The sequence below is a fragment of the Eptatretus burgeri genome, chromosome 9, assembly GCF_056783735.1.
Source record: "Eptatretus burgeri isolate ZD-2024b chromosome 9, Ebu_testis_v1, whole genome shotgun sequence".
NCBI lineage: Eukaryota > Metazoa > Chordata > Myxini > Myxiniformes > Myxinidae > Eptatretus > Eptatretus burgeri.
This window is the reverse complement of record NC_140969.1, coordinates 17,366,370-17,384,846: the sequence shown is the minus strand read 5'-3', so window position 1 is coordinate 17,384,846 and position 18,477 is coordinate 17,366,370. Positions and strand designations below refer to the sequence as shown.

Genomic DNA, 18,477 nt, shown 5'->3' with positions numbered 1-18,477 from the left:
GTCTCGTATGTTGTGGAATTTCAAGCATGCTGAAAATTTTACGACGTACTCGCCGTATGACTCACACATTCCGCTATGCTGGGAATAAGTTGTAGGCACGATATGCGATCGTTGACACACGTCGACACAAGTTCCTTGTAAGTTACTCATAAGTCGAAACACGTCGAGGTAATATTTAGCATACCCGAAACTTCTTTTCTCCGTCAAGGCACATTTTTTTTCTCCTTGGCTCCGTGAAGGCACGTGACGAAATATCTGAAGTTGTTGTTGTTGTTTTTATTGTTTTTATTTTTTTAGTCTATCACGAATTTTAAAACATATTCGGACATTTTCTTTTAAGTTTCGACGTCGACGTGACAATATCCTCAAACAGAAAATATTCACAGAGGAGGAACTAAGAATAAGACATGAGCAAACTGAAGAGGCAATCGGACGTGACGTAATGGCACGTGACGAAATATCGGAAGTTATTGTTGTTGTTTTTTTTTTTTTAAAACGCTGCCAATACGCCATTATACGGTAGCTGTAAATTAGAAACACGTTCAGTAAGTTCTGTGGTCGTCCAGAAGACGTCAATCAAATATGTCTACATACGTCAATATGCGTTGGAGGTACGTTACACATAGGTTCAAAGCACGTTACTCATAGGTTAGAAATAAGTTTTGGGTACGCTAAGCATTACCTCGACGTGTTTCGATTTATGAGTAACTTACAAGTAACGTGCCTCGACGTGTGTCAACGATCGCGTAATGTGCCTCGACGTGTGTCAACGATCGTGTAACGTGCCTACAACAGGTTACTCATAGGTTATGAATAAGTTTCTGGTACGCTAATCATTACCTCGATGTGTTTCGACTTATGAGTAACTTACAAGTAACGTGTGTCGACGTGTGTCAACATACGCATAACGTGCCTTCAACTTATGGCCAGCGTAGCGGAACGTGTGAGTCATACGCTGGCATGCGTCATAAAATTTCAAGCATGATAAAATTTGAGGACAACCGCAAAGTACAACAATGAAAGCCAGCATACTACAATGTATGGCAGTGTTTTTCAGCGTGCTCTTAACGTAAACAAAACTTACCCACAACGTATTCGATGTGTGCCAGCGTTTAAGACAAATTTTTCATAAGTCGGCAGATGTTGGCTAAATCGTCAAGGTTTGACAGTGCCTTTACCACATTCGAGCTTTATATCCCCCCACCCCCACATAACAATATTGTTATGTCCACGGGTACTGAGTGTATTATGAGGGGGTTAATCCTTGTTTCTCCTCGGAAGAACCGAACCTGGGGTCACCGCTCACAATTAACTTTGTGGTATGGTGGGTTGCTTAACAACTATGAATGTCAATCAGTTAACCACAAGTTCCTGTGTCCACTGTCTAATTTGCCATTTAACTAGAGGTCACGTAGCTTCCTGAATGGGGAGCGCACCCTCGGCAATGCACCAATCTTATCTTGATTAGATCTTAAGTAATGCGGCCGAGCATTTACTGCCAGTGCACGCCGACTATGACACGTTAATGAGTTTGGGAATTACCTCCGAGTCTATCTAGGTTCGGCCAATGCTAGATCAATGAGAGGAAATGACAAGCACAGACAGGTTGAAACATCAAAAAGGAATTTATTATTAAGAAAAGTAATAAACTGAAGAACTTTTTATTTCCTTGTGGTGTAAATAGATGAATTCAAATAAATCAAATGTTCAATCAACAAAATAATCTCAACCAAATAAAGAATTCAACAAGCATTTCTAGAAAAATGGACAAAGAGCAGATGCTTATGACTATGCCTTACTTAACAATGAAACACCTTTCTCGGCTTCATGCTGTGAAAACCAAGGCATTTCGGATCATTGGCATCTCCCGCAATGAGGCTGAGTCTTTGGGCCTCTCACTCTCTCACCGCAGGCTGGTCGGTGGTCTTTCTGTCTTCTACCGTCTCCTCTCCAGCCTAGCCCCCCCTGCTCTCTCTCTGTGATTTGTCCCCACCACATTTCCACAAGGCGCTCAAGGTCCGCCAACAACCCCCTTCTGGTAAAACTAGCAAAATCACGAATCACTGCTCACCTTCACTCTTTCATTCCTCTTTTTCCCGCCTTTGGAATAAACTCCCTCACTCTATTCAATCCCACTCTTCCCTCCAGGCCTTCAAAACAGCTGTTCACCACCACCTCTTATCATCCCCAATCCAAATCCTCCATCTCTTCTACCCCCGATAATCCACTCAAGCCCACCTCCTTCAAATTCCCTGCTTTCCTTCCTGAAAGTCCCTGAATGTCCATCTTGTATTCCCCATGTTCTCCGCCCCATCCCTCTCCCTTCTACAGATCTCCTAATGTCTCTGTTCCCCACTGTTTTGTCCTTCCCACTCCCGCCCCTCTTGTCTCATGCCCCCCTTGCTGAGTTGTGTGTTAGCTCTTACATGAGCCTCGCCAAGGTATACAAAAAATATTTAAAAAAAAATACGAGACACGGGTACCCATTAGACCATTCAGGGGGAAAAGAAATCTGGTCTTGGCTGACCAAAGCAGAAGTCATCATGCGTCTACTTAAATAAACCGAAATGTGTGAGCATGCCTTGGTCTACCTCTCCAAAAGAGCTCTCCACATGAACCAGCCACCCTACGTCCATGACTTCTTGCAAAGTCAAGTGATGTGGATTTTTTAAACCCACCTTGTTGTGATCGTTGTCCTCCTGAAGGATTCTAACTGGCCGATTGTGGAATCCTATTTGACTTCAGACAGAGTTTTACGTTTGTCCAATTTGATTATAAAATCCTACAAAAACCCTATCGACACTGATAAAACTGATGTCCACACAAGTCCTTCCTTGTGAAACAATTTATTTTCTAATTATACACCAAACACTTCTCACCCTTGTACAATGAACTTAAGAATCCCCATTTGTTGCAATATTATTTGGTTCTATTTCATTTATTCTTACTTTAGTTAACAGTTAGACCAACCCGATTCAATGCACTTCTACATTACATCAGAGAGTTTTATTCTAACTTGGTACTTGGTCAGTTCCAAGGAGTACAAGCCACTGAGAAACTATACTTCCTCACGTGCTTGCACTGAGAACAATGTGCCTTTCAAAACATTTTATACTTCCATGAGAGAGAGGTTGGGGGATATTCACCCAGACTGTAGATGTGTCCTTTAGACAAAAAGCCACTTCATACATTTTCTAAGCAAAGGTTCATTTATCAGCTCGGTCACTCTGCTCCAGAACAACACATTTCTTATCATTTAGGGCAAAAGTCTTTTGGCCAGAAATGACAGCCAATTCAATTTGCAGCATAAAAGTTACATTTCTGAAACTCCATTTGTTACAATTTAAAATACATTAATACAAATTTTTCCCCCACACAAGGAACTTAGTGCTATTCTGGTTCACAGTTCCAGACCCATGGCGACCAACACATGTCTCATAACCATCCCTATCAATTCCAATTGATGCATTAAAATTCCCCAAGACTAGAAGAGTATCTCACCTCATTTCCGCTGCCGGCACTCTGCCTCACCATGCACCCACCCGCAAACAGGCTTGAACACCAATCGACATCATGTCGTCACCCCCAGGAACCAGGAATGCCAAGAACCAGGTACACCAAGAATCAGGTACGCCAAGAGCCAGGTACCGAGCAGAACCAGCAGGAATGGTCCAACTGTCACCAACCACTGTTGCTGCTGTCCCCAATTATCAGGAGCTATCAGGAGTTGTCAGGAGCTGCCACCAACCGCCAGGAGCTGTCAGGAGCACCACAATCCGTCAGGAGCTGTCACCAACCATCACAAGGCAATCTTGCTGTCCTTTTGTTGGCGACCATTGTGGGCAGAGCCTCAAGCACGACTTCAGTGAAATCCAGCTTGCCTATTGGCACATCGCTGCACGTGACCTCCAACCGTCAATTCTGACGATCATTTTCTCCTGACTATCGAACGAGATGCAACTCCCAATTTACACAGGCCTGTCTTACGGCGCCATGTTCAGGGCACTGGACGAATGCCAGAAAGCAGCCATTTTCCGGAACAACTGAGCGAAAATGTGAAGTGCTCACAAAATGTCAACCAGCAATTATCACCTTTCTGTTCATCCCGACACGAACAAGAGCCATTTAGCGTCCACAGAGCTGCTGAACGGGGTGTCGATCCCGATGGAAGAAGGTGGGTGTCAAACGTCAATGGAAAAAGATCAGTCCTGAGGTAAATGATCCACATCCATGTTTTACCATCAGAATTAACTATTCAGGAAAAGCTCACAGTGTGTTTAATCACTCAAATGTCCTATACGTCCAATGTGAAAATGATAACCAAAATAAAATGTTCAAATAATTCGTGTATTTCCAAACCAATGTGTCTTGATGGAAAGGGAATAGAATGTCTTCGTTGGGCTAATGGCGATTTATCGTGTGCATGAACGGTGAATATCACTCATGCAGAAATGAAAACTGATGTAAAATCATACGTCATGGACGTGTCGTAAAGAGGAAAAGGTTATCCCATAATAAAGAAGTGGAACCTGTTCCTCCCCTTCTGCAACACATCAAGAGTTATAATACAACCAGACAAGGGGATGGGTCTATTCTGAACATGAATTTATGGAAATAACTGTCTGAGGACCTGGATGTTGTGTGCATTACTCGGATCCGATTCTGAAATCCACAACAACATGTTCCCTACAAAGAATTTCAATGCAAGAAGAGGCCATTCAGCCTTTCAAATCTGTGCAATGTTTGCCAACCTATGGTTGCTTATCCCTGCTCTATCCCTGTTAAATGCTGAGCATTAAGCAAGGAAGTAGCATGTGCCATTAAAAAAAAATTTGTATGACTCAAACCGCTGACCTCCCAGACTCGGAGTGGATGCTCGAACAATTATGCCAACGAATCTGTGCATGGTCAAACGTTCTGCAGGTATTTTGTTGATGGTGTAAGCTTATTCACATTTAGGGAGGTGATATGCCCGAACAACTTTGTATTTCAATGAGCCTTGTTCTTTTAGAGAAAACTTCGCTGTCGAAACCAGGGCATTTAAGATCATCGGCATCTCCCGCAATGAAGCTGAGTCTTTGGGCCTCTCACTCAATCACCGCAGGTTGGTCGGTGGTCTTTCTGTCTTCTACCGACTCCTCTCCAGCCTTGCCCCCCCTGCTCTCTCTGCGATTTGTCCCCACCACATTTCCACAGGGCGCTCAAGGTCCGCCAACAACCCCCTTCTGGTAAAACTACCAAAATCACGAATCACTGCTCATCTTCACTCTTTCATTCCTCTTTTTTCCCGCCTTTGGAATAAACTTCCTCACTCTATTCTTTCCCATTCTTCCCTCCAGGCTTTCAAAACAGCTGTTCACCACCACCTCTTATCTTCCCCCATCCAAATCCTCGATCTTTGCTACCCCTGATAATCCACCCAAGCCCACCTCCTTCAAATTCCCTGCTTTCCTTCCTGAAAGTCCCTGTATTGTCCATCTTGTATTCCCCACGTTCCCCACCCTATCCCTCTCCCTTCCACAGTTCACCTAATGTCTCTGTTCCCCACTGTTTTGTCCCTTCCACTCCCGCCCCTCTTGTCTCATGCCTCCTTGCTGTGAGTTGTGTGTTAGCTCTCATACGAGCCTCGACCAAGGTATACAAAAAAAAAAAAAAAAACTTTCTCACCTCGCTCTTGCTCTTCTAGGAGCCTCACTCTTGTAGAGAGAAAAACAAATCAACCTGACAAGTTACATTTTGTATCCAAAAATGTTCTGTTATAGGAATTTATGTCCGCTGAATTTTCCCAAAGAAAAGGAAACATTTTAGCTTAAACAACGACATTGCTGGAAGGGAGAGCACAAAACGACTCCAAATCAAAAACTGTACTACAATTCCTGTTTGGTTTTTATTCGAGTTAAAAATAAATGGTTATAATTCCGAGAAAAAAAAATCCGAAGCTAAAATAGACTTCATTTTTGGCTTTTTACAGCTACTGACTACAATGGACCTGATGTAATCAGTTAAGTATTGTAGCGTCGACGGATCAACTCATGTCGAGCTCTTCATGGTGGGAGGTTAAAATCCCACGATGTCCGAGTGGCTTAACTCTTGAGGAGGCGTTCCGAATTAATGGCGGACAACGCGTTTGCAGGTCATGAGAAGAGACAGGAAAACCTTAAAGCTTTTTTTTTTTTTACAACCAACGGGTTTATTTCCCTTACACACAAACAATAACTCAGGGATGATGTAATCGTGGAGGGATACGATGGCAGGTAGAGGTGGGGAGGAAATGGGGACACAAAATCGATAATAACTAATTATGTACAGTGAGAATAAAAGCTTTAGCACCACACACCAGACTCAGTCATTGACAGGAAGGGGACAAAACCGGAGGACTCAACTCTGGCGGCAACAGGGACGAGCAGGCGATGAAGAGGGATGGGATGAGGAAGACGATGTCGAGGCGAGCAGACGATGGGCAGTACGATGGTGAGGGACGATAAGGTGATGGGCAGGATGTCGAACAGGCTCCTGATATGACAACAAACACAGGCAGACAAAATGGGCCCATGGCAACAAAAACAGGCAGGCACGATGACCTCCTTAAAACTCTCCCACAATTTGTTCTCCTCAGAACCTTTCCTTCAGAAGTCTATCTCTCCAGACCTCGACAGTCGACAGTCTCCTTCGCCATCTCCAACTCCGAACTGCCCAATTAGGCTCCTCCATCTTCTCTCGGGGCAATGCCTCCGCCCTCTTGGGAGGCGATGACCGCTCCTCCCGTAGCTTGCTCGGCCTTTCAAGCTCCATCCGTCCTCTTTTATGCTGAATCTGCCAGCGCCCCTCGGTAGAGGTTGACATAGAAGTTATACACACAATCTCCTTAACCATAATCCCTATCAACTTATTACCATGCACTACCCCTTGTATGATGCACATGAAAACAAGACAATTATTAATCTAACGTTTCCCTCCTGATACATCAAGATGGCTAACTACTTGTACATGGACCCTGCTATTCCATACATTTCTATCTGCTCTATGGTAATGTATACCCCCCCCGTCCCCACCACTCCCCACCAACGTAACAATCTCTAAGTTATCGTAAAAAAAGATCGTCATTATAATATTTTATGTGTAATTTTTAGCTGCGTCGCATTACGAACGCTGGCTCTAAGAGAGCTCCGCTTTGTTCTTCTTCTTCTTGTTCTTCTTCTTCTGGTGAAGACAAAACCTTTAGGACGCGGCTCTTGGACACATTTTTTTTCTGGACATTTCCGGACGTTTCCGAGTGTGACTTTATTTAATTTCTTATTTTTATTTTTATTTTGAAACAGAAATTTAAAATATTTTCCACTTTTTCACTTGGAAGTTTTTTAAAAAGATAAAAAAATTAAAATGAGTAAAACCCCCACATCCCCCGAAAAAAACAAACTTTTAAATGGTGTTAATGCGGGATTTTGTTCTACCCACGCTGAAGCCAGAATACTAATGGCATTTCCCCACTGGACAGCCAAGCTCAGCTGCTGCTTGAACCAGACCAGTTGCCTTATATCTCCAGTGAATGCAACGAGCCTTATACCGATATCACTAATGATGTTGAACGAAGATCGGCCGTACACTCTGGTTGTTTTGATGGCAATTGGTTCACACAAATAAGTTTGACTGAGGCCGGCATATTTATTGCGTTTCATTCAGAACTTCCGCATTGATGGCAGCTGCTCCAGCCGTTGAGGCTGTATTGTTAACATGTGATTTGACGAAAGTGTTGACACAAGTGCAATCCCAGGTTTGGCTTTTCACATTCTTGTATAGGACAATGGTAAAGCCATCCGGGCAGGTGTTTTCACCAAGGTCTACACCAAGGGGTTCCAGGATAGATGGTATCCCTGCCCCGTAAAGGGCACGTTTTACCACATCGTTTAGGCCGAATGTCAAAAATATCGACCGACACTGAAACGGCAGGACAGATCATGGTGTCCAAGTGTATCCATCATACTGCCGCATCGACCTTTATGCCACTCACAGACTGATGCTCCAACTCATAGTGCAACCACCACCTGTAAAGACTCGGGGTCAAGCTGTGTTCCCAAAGAGGGAACAGGGACTGCATGAAGCTACATCACGCTTTCATTTGTGGCTGCGGCCAAAAGACGGGCTCTGGTGACCTGATCCACACTGTACAACCGGCTGACAAATGACACTTGCTGCCTCAATGTCCCATGCTTTTTGGCTAAGCTGGGACAGGCCTTCGGGTTCGCAAACACTATGGGCTGAACTCCATGACAACAACGTCGCTGTCAACTCCCTTGTTTGCACCAAACCACTTACGCGGGACAGATTGGCATTGACTAAGGGTCAGACTGCCAGCAATGAGGAGATGAAGCCAGGGAGAGTGACATCAATAGCCCTCCTGAAACCCAGACCTCCCTGCTGAACTGGGAGCATAGCTTGCATCCAAGCAGAATCGTTGAAAGCAACTTTAGAGATTTTACGAATCGTTTCACAAACGGTGTGGTCAAAAACTCCAAGATGTGCACCATTCACGTAGGTGGGAGATGCACGCAAGATATACAGGAGGTTGAGCAGGGAGAAACAGTTTTTGAGCAACACAAATGCTTTGTGTGCATCGATTTGCTCCAGGCGGCCTGCCATATGGATGAAGTAGTCTTGCTTCTCGATAATAGCTTTGGGTGAAGGCCTCCAGGAGATCGGAGGACCAAGAAGAGTACAGTCATTTATCAAAACAATCTTAATATCAGGGAGCACTTCCTAAAATATGGCCTCGGTTAGTTGACAGTCATCCAGCGATGTATGATTGAAGATGGTCAACTCGCACTTGCCAACATTGATCTCGAGGCCAATGTCGGTCAACCGGGCAATGACATTCTGGAGGTCAGCCAGCACTTTCTCGGGATCATTCCCAAACGATGCGTCGGCGAGGTACCATATACTGAACTCTGACTGAGCCCCCCTGGTTATTGGGTCAATGCCCATTGAAAAAAAGACCTGGCCCGAAGGGGTCAGTCACCCTGTTGAGTGGCACTTTTACATCAAGATGGCTAAGTAATTTTTTTATTGACAGTCAGTTTGGCAAATTATTCGACCAACCCATTCCTCAAAACATCGGAAATGATCCACTGGTATCAAGAGAAAGATTTGGTTTTGCAACAGTTGATTTGACACAGCAAGTTTGAAAATGTCAAAAAAGTTATGTCCTTGTTCGAGCATGCTGTCAGCACAGCATGACCAGCATCCCTTTCCAGTAATTGGTTCCACTGGGAGAGTTGTTATCTTGTGTTGGAAAGCTATACATACATAATAATCCCAACACTGCCTCAATATTTTTTCTCCATTTTAAGGCTTGTTTTTTTATTTTCTTTATTTTACAAATTACCCCATTTTCCCTGTACAATTTGCCTCATGCTGTAGAGTGCGAGTTGCAAGCTTTATATGTCACTCTCAAAACAAATACAGTATAACGTGTGTGTGTGTGTGTGTGTGTGTGTGTGTGTGTGTGTGTGTGTGTGTGTGTGTGTGTGTGTGTGTGTGTGTGTGTGTGTGTGTGTGTGTGTGTGTGTGTGTGTGTGTGTGTGTGTGTGTGTGTGTGTGTGTGTGTCTTCTTCCAACAGCAGAGAGAATCAAAGTAATTGCAAATTGTTTCTGTGCTTATCGTTCCCGATTAAAATTTTAGCATCTGACGTTCTTGCCAATTACATGCGTTGTCCTGCTGATTGGAAATTTTGTGTCTCCACATTCAGGCAATGTATATGTTCTGTGCACTTGCCATTGTCTGCGATGATTTTTTTGTGCCATCGTTGGAGAAGATCTGTGAGGTGAGTACTGTATGTGGGATGTTTGTGAAGTTTTCTGCATTGCTTACCTCTCCACTTTGGAGAAGTACACCGACTATTAGTTATGCATTGTCATCTGAAGTTAATCCCCATTCCCCATTTACTGTCTCTGTCTCCGTCTCTCTCTGTCTCTCATTTAGCCCCTCTTCCCCCATCCTAATTCCGAAAGTCGAAGAGCCTCCATCCTTCACCTTTATCTATCTATTGGTAGTGTACAATGGAATGAAAAAAAGGGTTTGCATGACACGTATTCCTATTTGGTTTATTTTTCAAGCGATCCTCAGCCAAGGCAAAATTTCAAATAAGACTTGATCTGTCTTTCATCACAACTGTTACAAGATAACACAGCATCCTCAAATGGCAGACTTGTATCCTGCAGGCTGACAAATATCGGGTGGTGAGATATTCCAATGGATCCTGTATTCTCTACCTGGTTAGCTTGTTCACAGGCTGTACCAGGAGGAACCTGATTTGGCATTTGTTCATATCCATTTGTGTATGTCATATTTGCCCAGCTGATTGATGCCTCAACTTGTTGATAATATTTTTTTGTAAACATATAAGAGCAAGGTGACAAAGGCTAAAAAGACAATGTACTGACAGTAGGGTCATGGGGCCACAGTTGGACAGAACAAGCAAGAAAATAATTGAACAGAAACAGAGGAGAGAGAGAGGAAAGTAGGAAGCACCATAACCTGCAAATAAGAGTGGTGAGATAAGTAGGGTTAATGGTGGTAGATAATATTGCAGGTTGGGAAGGGAGATGAGATGAGAAAGTGGTGCACCGCTTGCTTGAAGAAGCTTTCATTTGAACCGTCTCCCAAAGGCAGTTCCATTTGATGAGTGCATTTGAACCATCTCCTGAAGTTAGTTCCACAAATGGGATAAAACAGGCCCAAAAGATTGGAGGTGGGCAGAAAGCCTCAATTGTGGGAGTTTAATGAGGAGACGGTTACTGGAAGAATTTATGCACCCTGGAGGAGCTGGTGGGAGAGGTGGTCAGTGGGATGATGGAGTAGAGGGAGCGAGACTAGAAGAGAGAATGAAAAAAAAAAATAAAACAGGGAGTCTACTCACCTGTCTGCGATGTGAGAACGACAGTTTTTTTGCTTTGGCTTATTCACTGGAGATGCCAATAACTTTAGATTCTACAGAATCCAAAAGAGGCAGATGTGATGCAGGGGTCTCAGCCCATATGTGAGAGCAGCAGTCCATTGAACTTTGAACAAAGGCCTTGCAGTCACCGAGTAGTTCATTTTTTCAAGGAAAGACTTGGATTGACAAAGGATCCTCGGTCTGTGGCTTTGGAGGCCAGATTTGCTATATGATCGGCCCAGGAGAGGTCATGGCTGATAGTGAGGCCGAGAAGTTCAAGAGACTGAATATCTCCCAGCTGCTGACTTTGGATTCATTTGATTATAATCTTTTGAAAGCTGTGAGATTTGTCGTCATTGAGTGACTTTCATTTATCAAACCAGCATCTAATAAATTCCAGATCAACAGAAAGTGGTCCAGCTGCTGTATGCTTCTTTGTGACACAATGTAGAGGCTTCAGCAAAAATGGAAGATAAGGTTTTCCAGGCAATCCGAGAGGTTGTTTAAGTAGATGAAGAACAAGACTGAGTTCAAGGCAATGTCTTTGTGCACTCCAGCCTTCATTTGGAAAGGAGAGGGGAGTGTTCTATTGATAGCAACACTTTGACTGCACAAGTAGAGGAAGTTGCGAAGTCAGGTATTAAGGTGGCCTTGTATGCCGCAGGCAACGTGCTTGGCAAGCAGAACAGGATGCTGGACTTTAACCAAAGCACGGACTTAGTATCATTTGATCCCAATTGCATCAATGCTCAGGTTTTATGCAAGGCTTGATTGCATTTTCCCCTTTCCTTTCATTCCCTCCCTTTCAAAAGAGTGTATTAAGATTCGGCACACATCATTTGCATTCTCCCCAATGATCGTGGTTGTTTTGATTGAGCCACCCTGTGGTTGAAATATTTGACTGAGCGCTTGCCTTATTAACCAAAAAAATTAATAAATAACTAATTTGGCACATTTTTGGCTCACTTTGGCCAATTTCGATTTTCTTAACTTCAGTTCTTCTCTTCATTACCTGGCCACATTCTTGCCTCCCATTGGAACTATTCACCGTAGACAGTGATCATTTCACAACCAATTCTCCATGATATCATTGAAATTGCAAGGAGTTTCCACCACATTTTGTGCGAATTTAAGACCCCCCCCCCACAAGAGTTCCTCTTTCACTTGCAACTGTGGATTATTTGACATATTATACTTGCATTAATCTATTAATACAACTTACCAAAAGGGAAACCACTTTGCCATCAAAGAATTGTGACAAAACATTGGTTCTGATAAGTCATTTCCAGTGAAATTTGTTCATTTTCCGTATTTACATCGATTTTAGTGCAGCTTATTGGGGTGGAGGGAAGTCTCATCATATTATGATGTCTTCTTTTTTACATTTTGTAAAAAATTGTCTTCTTTTTTACATTTTGCAAAAATAAGATAATATTTCTACAATATGATAATGTAAGTTCGCCCTTCTGGTGAAACTACCTAGATCCAGGATCACTGCTCACCTCCACTCATTCGTGACTCTTTCTTCCTCCCTGTGGAACCAACTTCCACATTCTCTTCAATCTCATTCTTCACTCCAGGTCTTTAAGACAGCTGTTCACCAAAGCCATTATCTTTTCTACCCTCGTTAACTCACTCCAATCCTTTCTCCTTCTAAATTTCCAGTTTTCCCACCTGAGAATTTCCATCTGTATCCATTGTGTCCACTTCATGCATCCTCTCCTGTCCCCCATTCCTCCCCACACCCATTGTTTATCCAAGTCTATCTCTATTTTGGCCTATGGCTACACTGTTGGTGTTTTCTCCCCTCTCTCAACTGCTCCTTTTGTCCTGTTGCGTCCTGATCTGTTCAGTGTACTACTACTAGCTCTTCCACGAGTCTCAATTAGGAATATAAAAGTTTACAAGATTACCTGCAGTGAAGTGAATATCTTTCCCAACAGGAGCTAAATTCTTACCTTTCCACAAATCTTCTGTGATTACTCATTTGATCTAATGATATTTACATACATGTATATATATATATATATATATATATATATATATATATATATATATATATATATATATATATATATATTTTTTTTTTAAGTGTTTTGCTACTAAAAGTTCTCTCACCACAAATACCCAATGATATTTCTTGCTTCAAAGCAGTCTGAGTTTCCTGTGAGCATCGGAGATGTATCAAAGGATGTTATTTTCTTTGAACTTTTATTTTCTGATCTCAGGTTGGTTTCAGAAGATTGAGTAATTGTTTCAAAGTAACGATACATTCATTTTTGCAAATATCTTGCCATCTAGTAACAACTTGCTTTCTTTACAGTTTCTCTGTTTGATTTAATTCGGTGGCGGATGTTATGTTTTCACCTCTGTTTGTCTGTCTGTCTGTTCAATTAAGTGTTTGTCAAAGTCTGTGAGAACGATATTTCCAAAAGTTATGGATGGATTCGGACGAAAGTTGGTGGAGAGGTTTGTGTGTTGAAGTCGAATTTCATAGATTGTGGTGAAAATCCGGATCCGGCTCCAGCCTATCACTGGAATACAAAACGTAAACTGTTCAACCTGGTGAAGGTATGTGCTCCACCGAGTGCAGTTCTTGTTGTAACTTTAACTGTTGATTCTCAGCTCCTGTGCTTTGTTCTTTTTCTGACCTGAAATCAGGAATCAAATCTTTTCATGGCTTTTTTAAAATAGATGAGTTCAGCTTCAACTTTCTTTAAAGATAATTGCCAACAGTATTGCAATTTCAAGTCGACTTGGCTGGCCCGGAGCAGGAACCATCACTCAAAGGAATAAAGTTTAAGCTCAAAGATTGTTGTCACTAGTTTGGAATAGTTCCTCACTCCAGTGAGAAACAGCAGCTCTATTACTCATCGATGTTGTTAAAAAGATCTCTGGAATGTGGAATGCAGGTAAGTGTCATATCCTTCTTATGTCTTTCTGAATAGGGTGCATTGCGAATTACTTGGGTCTTTTGGGAATCATTCTCTGTAAGAAGCATGGTCATTTAAGCTCTTGACCTCATCAGGATACATGACCTATCCGAAGCAGATGGTATTTCCAAGCTGACTTCCATGCTTCACCAACCAAACTTCTGCATCCATAATTTCTAATACAATGCAAAATATTAGTGTGCAGTGAAATAGTTTGGATCCCCATTGTATGCTTGGGTTCATGCATTCCTCTTTGTTCTCCTGGAGGTGATGAAAGACTTGCACATCACTGCCATTATTTATCAGGAGGACAAAGTACAAAATAGCTTGTTCCTCTTTCATGACATTAAGCTGAGTAGTTGATTTGATTCAATGTACCATACTCTTTACAGAGCATTGATGCTGCCAAATAAGTTTCTTGGTAAGGGTTATACGAGGTGGTTTGCCATTGCCTTCCCAGCATTGTTTGTCCATGCTCCATCCTTTCAAATGCTCAGCGTCATGTAAGGAAGCAGCACATCTCATTTTAAGTGTTTGGTGTGACTAAGCTAGTGTTTGAACCACTGACCTCCCAGACTCCAAGCTCAGCAAGGGTTTGAACCACTGACCTCCCAGACTCCAAGCAGATGCTCTAGCCATTACTCCACCAAGTCTGGTATAGCTGAGTAGTAACTTGATATTTTTTATTATTTTATCTGATTTTGTACTCCCTGCATTTCCATCTGTTTAATCCACTGCCTGTAAATTGCTACAAGCCCAAGCTTTCAGCCCATGATTTATTTTCCCCACTTACCTCCTATTTCTTCGAATCATAAAACATTGTGTGTCTATTCCATTAAAGTCTTTGAAGGCAGCAGACTCGACACCATCCAAAGTTGTCCTTACAACTACTTATTTGTTTGTTTGTTTATTTATTGATGTATTCATTTTCGATAACCACTTCATTTATAGTGCTACTTTTGCCTCATTCCCAGCACACTGTTGTCAGTATAATAAATATTAACCATCTCCATAAATGTGAATACATCTATCTGAAAGAAATAACATCTTCACTGTTCACAAGTTAATTGCAAGCTGTTGGGACAACTCAGCACTTCTTCCGAAAGACGCTACGATTCCTGATGTAATGCTTCCCCACTGTTAAAAAAATCCTAACCACCAGCAGCATCACCAGCTATTAGCCACTATTTATCAACACTCGAATGTAAATGCCAATAATGATGTCATCACTAAAGTATTAATATCATAAATATTTTAGTGACATTTGTTTTAGGTATTAAGTGAAGATGTAAACAACATTGTATGAAAGTCTGACCATAATCTGATAAATGTCTCCCAAGGATGCAAGCCTATGCTCACTCAGGGGTGGATAATTGATTGAGGTTGACCAAACATTTTAAGTAAAGCTTTTGGATTCTGCTCAAGAAAACATGAGATCAAAGCACCAAGTGACTGCTCTTGTGATCTAGAACTCAGTTCTGGACCTTCGAAGAACATCACAATTGTACCGTGCACCAATCAGCTGTAAAGAAGCCATTGGCAACATTTTATTTATTTATTTGTTTATCACTTATCTGCCAAGCCCAACATGTGAAACTGATTGGGAGTGGCAACTTGTTCAAACTTAGCCTGAGATTTGCGCCACACTTCGACGAGCGACGTGGATCCAAATGTCACTCCGAGAGCAATTATTTTAATTTGGTGTGTGAAGCTCATTCCACGGATATGGTCATCAATTACTTCCTGTGCCTTGCAGTGAGGGAGAAAAGCGGATGCCATCAGTGGGAAAATTTGTGCACTTACTCTCACTTTAACCATGAACAGCTCCTGATTATTTGTTCCAGAAACCTTTCAGCACATTCAGTGAAGCAAAATTGCTCCTTCATTGCACCTTCACGATGACGTTTGTTCTTCACTTTTCACTGTGGTTTCGTGTTTTTTGTTTGACTGTAATAAAAGATTCACCTTGGAATATTGTTAATTTATTTGCTGCATTAATGGGGCATAACACACTTTAATTGGATTCACACAAGAAAAGCTTTTTGGGCTTATCATTCCAAGGATAAATATAAAAGAATAGATTTTTCTAATTAATTACCTCCACCATGAAGGTGGATGGTGGGTTATGTTTTCACCCCGGTCTGTTTGTCCGTCTGTGAGCAGGCTATCTCAAAAAGTTATTGATGGATTTGGACGAAACTTGGTGGACAGGTTGGATCTGTGACAAAGACTAATTGATTACTTTTTGGTGAAGATCCAGAACTGGATCCAGATCCGAGAATTAATTTTTTTTTTTTTAAAGTGATTCTTGACCACTGAGAGATGTGGCTAAAATCGATATACAGCATGATATTTCAAAAAGTTATGGACGGATTATGCCTGAACTTGGTAGATGAGTTGGTTAGGTTGTAATAACAAGCAGATGAGATTTTGGTTAGGGTCCAGATGCAGATCCGGCCTATCAATGGGATACAAAATGTAACCTGTTCCACTTGGCAGAGGAATGCGCTCTACCGAGTGCTGTTCCAGTTAGTAAATTGATCATCTCATTTTTTTCCTTCTTATTTCTTCCCCATTTCTATTTGTAATACTCATTCCCTCCCCTCGATGCCCCCTTTATACTTTCCCTTCTTCTCTGTTATTTATATACTGGATGGCTTTGAGCTGTCTCATTTGCGTTTGATTCCCTTTCCCTCTATAAACTGTCATCCTGGTGCTTTGCAGGCAGGCTTCTGCATCAAAGACTGCCACCTTTCAGAGGGGGTGTTGAGGAAATTGTCACATCTTCTTACATTCACTTTTAGAAGTTTGATGAACCCACAGTACCTTTTAAAATATTTGGCCATTATTTTCTGATACCCAGTAAAATTGCAAATCCCTGCCTTAACCTATATGGTTTGATGATCTTTAATACACAACTGCACCCCTAAATACACTTTTAGGATTGGTAATATATAATCCCTTATTTTTACACAAGATTATGAATTACTTTCTTAAAGTCACAATTGTTATTACAGGTCTATGGTTGGTTGCATACTATCTTTATCTGTATCTACAAGGAGGGATCCATTGACATGTCATCTCTGATATGCAGTGAGGTGCAAAAGTATGAGTTCAGGAGGAAATTTATGAATTAAGAAGCGATAACAAAATAAATAATTGTAATATGAAACCAAAAGCACTTTCGAGGGATTTCCATGAACTCTTTAGGATATAACAACACATATTATTACAGGAAAAAAAAATCAAATCTGTCTTTACGTATAATAAATAATCAGTAATGAGAATTGAGAACTGCCTCATCTGTATTTGGGATTGATTTCATTCGTTTATGGATTATGTTTGAATCAATCTTTTCACAAGAGTGTTGTAATGCACTCCAGAGCGAGGTGGACAACTCATTAAATTTGATCTTTCTCCAAAATGTGTTCACCATTCATTTTTATGTTACTGGCAAATACAACCTGTTGCTTTGCTGATGGGAATATTAAGGGGAGAGAGGAGGGAGGGAGAACGGAGAAGGGAAAGAGTGGAGGTAGGGGGAGACGGAGGAGGGAGGGAGGGGAGAGAGGAGAGAGGGGAGGTAGGGGGGGAGATGGAGGAGGGAGGGGAGAGAGGAGGGAGAGGAGGTAGGGGGAGATGGAGGAGGGAGGGAGGGGAGAGAGGAGTGAGGGAAAGGGGAGGGGAGTGAGGGTGGAGGGGTAAGGGGAGAGAAGAGGGAGGGGGAGCAAGGAGGGAGGAGGGTTGGGGGAGCTAGGAGGCAGTGAGGAAGGGGGAGCTATGAAGGGGGAGAGAGTGAGGAAGGGGGAGCTCTGAAGGGGGAAGAGTGAGGAAGAGCACGTGGGGAGAGCTGTGCCTCACCAAATGGCGCTATACATTAAAGGGGGTGGGAGTGAGAAGGATGGGGGAGCTAGGAGGAGTAGGAAGTGGGGAGGGGTTTGTGAGGAGGTAAGAATGAGGGGAAGGGTCTTGACTTTCGTTTGTTAGTGGGACAGGGGAGGGGGGGGGGAGTAGGACAGGACTGAACAAAATGGGGTACGTTAAAACAGCATGTTAATGCAGCATATGGAGACTGCTAGGAGATGTCCATGGGTTGCAGTGTGGAGAGGGGAGGGGGTTTGAGAGGAGTGGGAGGGAAGGCTGTGGGAGGGGAAGAGAATGCCATGTGAGGGGAAGGGAATACAGTGTGAGTGGATGAGAAAGGAAGGCAGCATGAGTGGAGGGGAAGGGAAGGCAGTATGAGTGGATGAGAAAGGAAGGCAGCATGAGTGGAGGGGAAGGGAAGGCAGCATGAGGTGAGGGGCAGGGAAGGCAGCATAAGGGGAGGTGAAGGGAAAAGAGCATGAGGAGAAGGGAAGGCAGTGTGAGGGGAGGAGAGGGAAGGCAGTGTGAGTGGAAGGGATGGGAAGACAGCATGAAGGGAAGGGAAAAGCGCATGAGGGGAAGGGAAGGCAGTGTGAGCTGAAGGAAGTGAAGGGAGCATGAATGGCGGAGAAAAAAAGGGTGATAAAACGCGCCCAAACAGTGACATCTATTTAACCACTGGGTTCTCTATAAAACTGGGTGGGAGCATTTAAAACCAATAAAATGAAATAAAGCCACGAACGTTGGTG

General features: G+C 42.6%; 1 protein-coding gene across 5 annotated transcripts in view; it reads left to right on the top strand.

Annotated features, from left to right (window-relative positions):
* Positions 1-18,477, top strand: part of LOC147019630 (sodium/potassium/calcium exchanger 3-like) — a 262,889-nt gene that overhangs the window by 131,601 nt on the left and 112,811 nt on the right. For all 5 annotated transcript variants that reach the window (XR_015061467.1, XM_085894183.1, XM_085894182.1 and 2 more), the window contains exon 4: positions 9,744-9,818. Coding sequence is in view for 4 of the 5 variants with exons in the window: in XM_085894183.1 (XP_085750309.1) it covers positions 9,744-9,818 (75 nt within the window). In the remaining variant the exon portion in view is untranslated. The remainder of the gene's footprint in view (positions 1-9,743; positions 9,819-18,477) is intronic.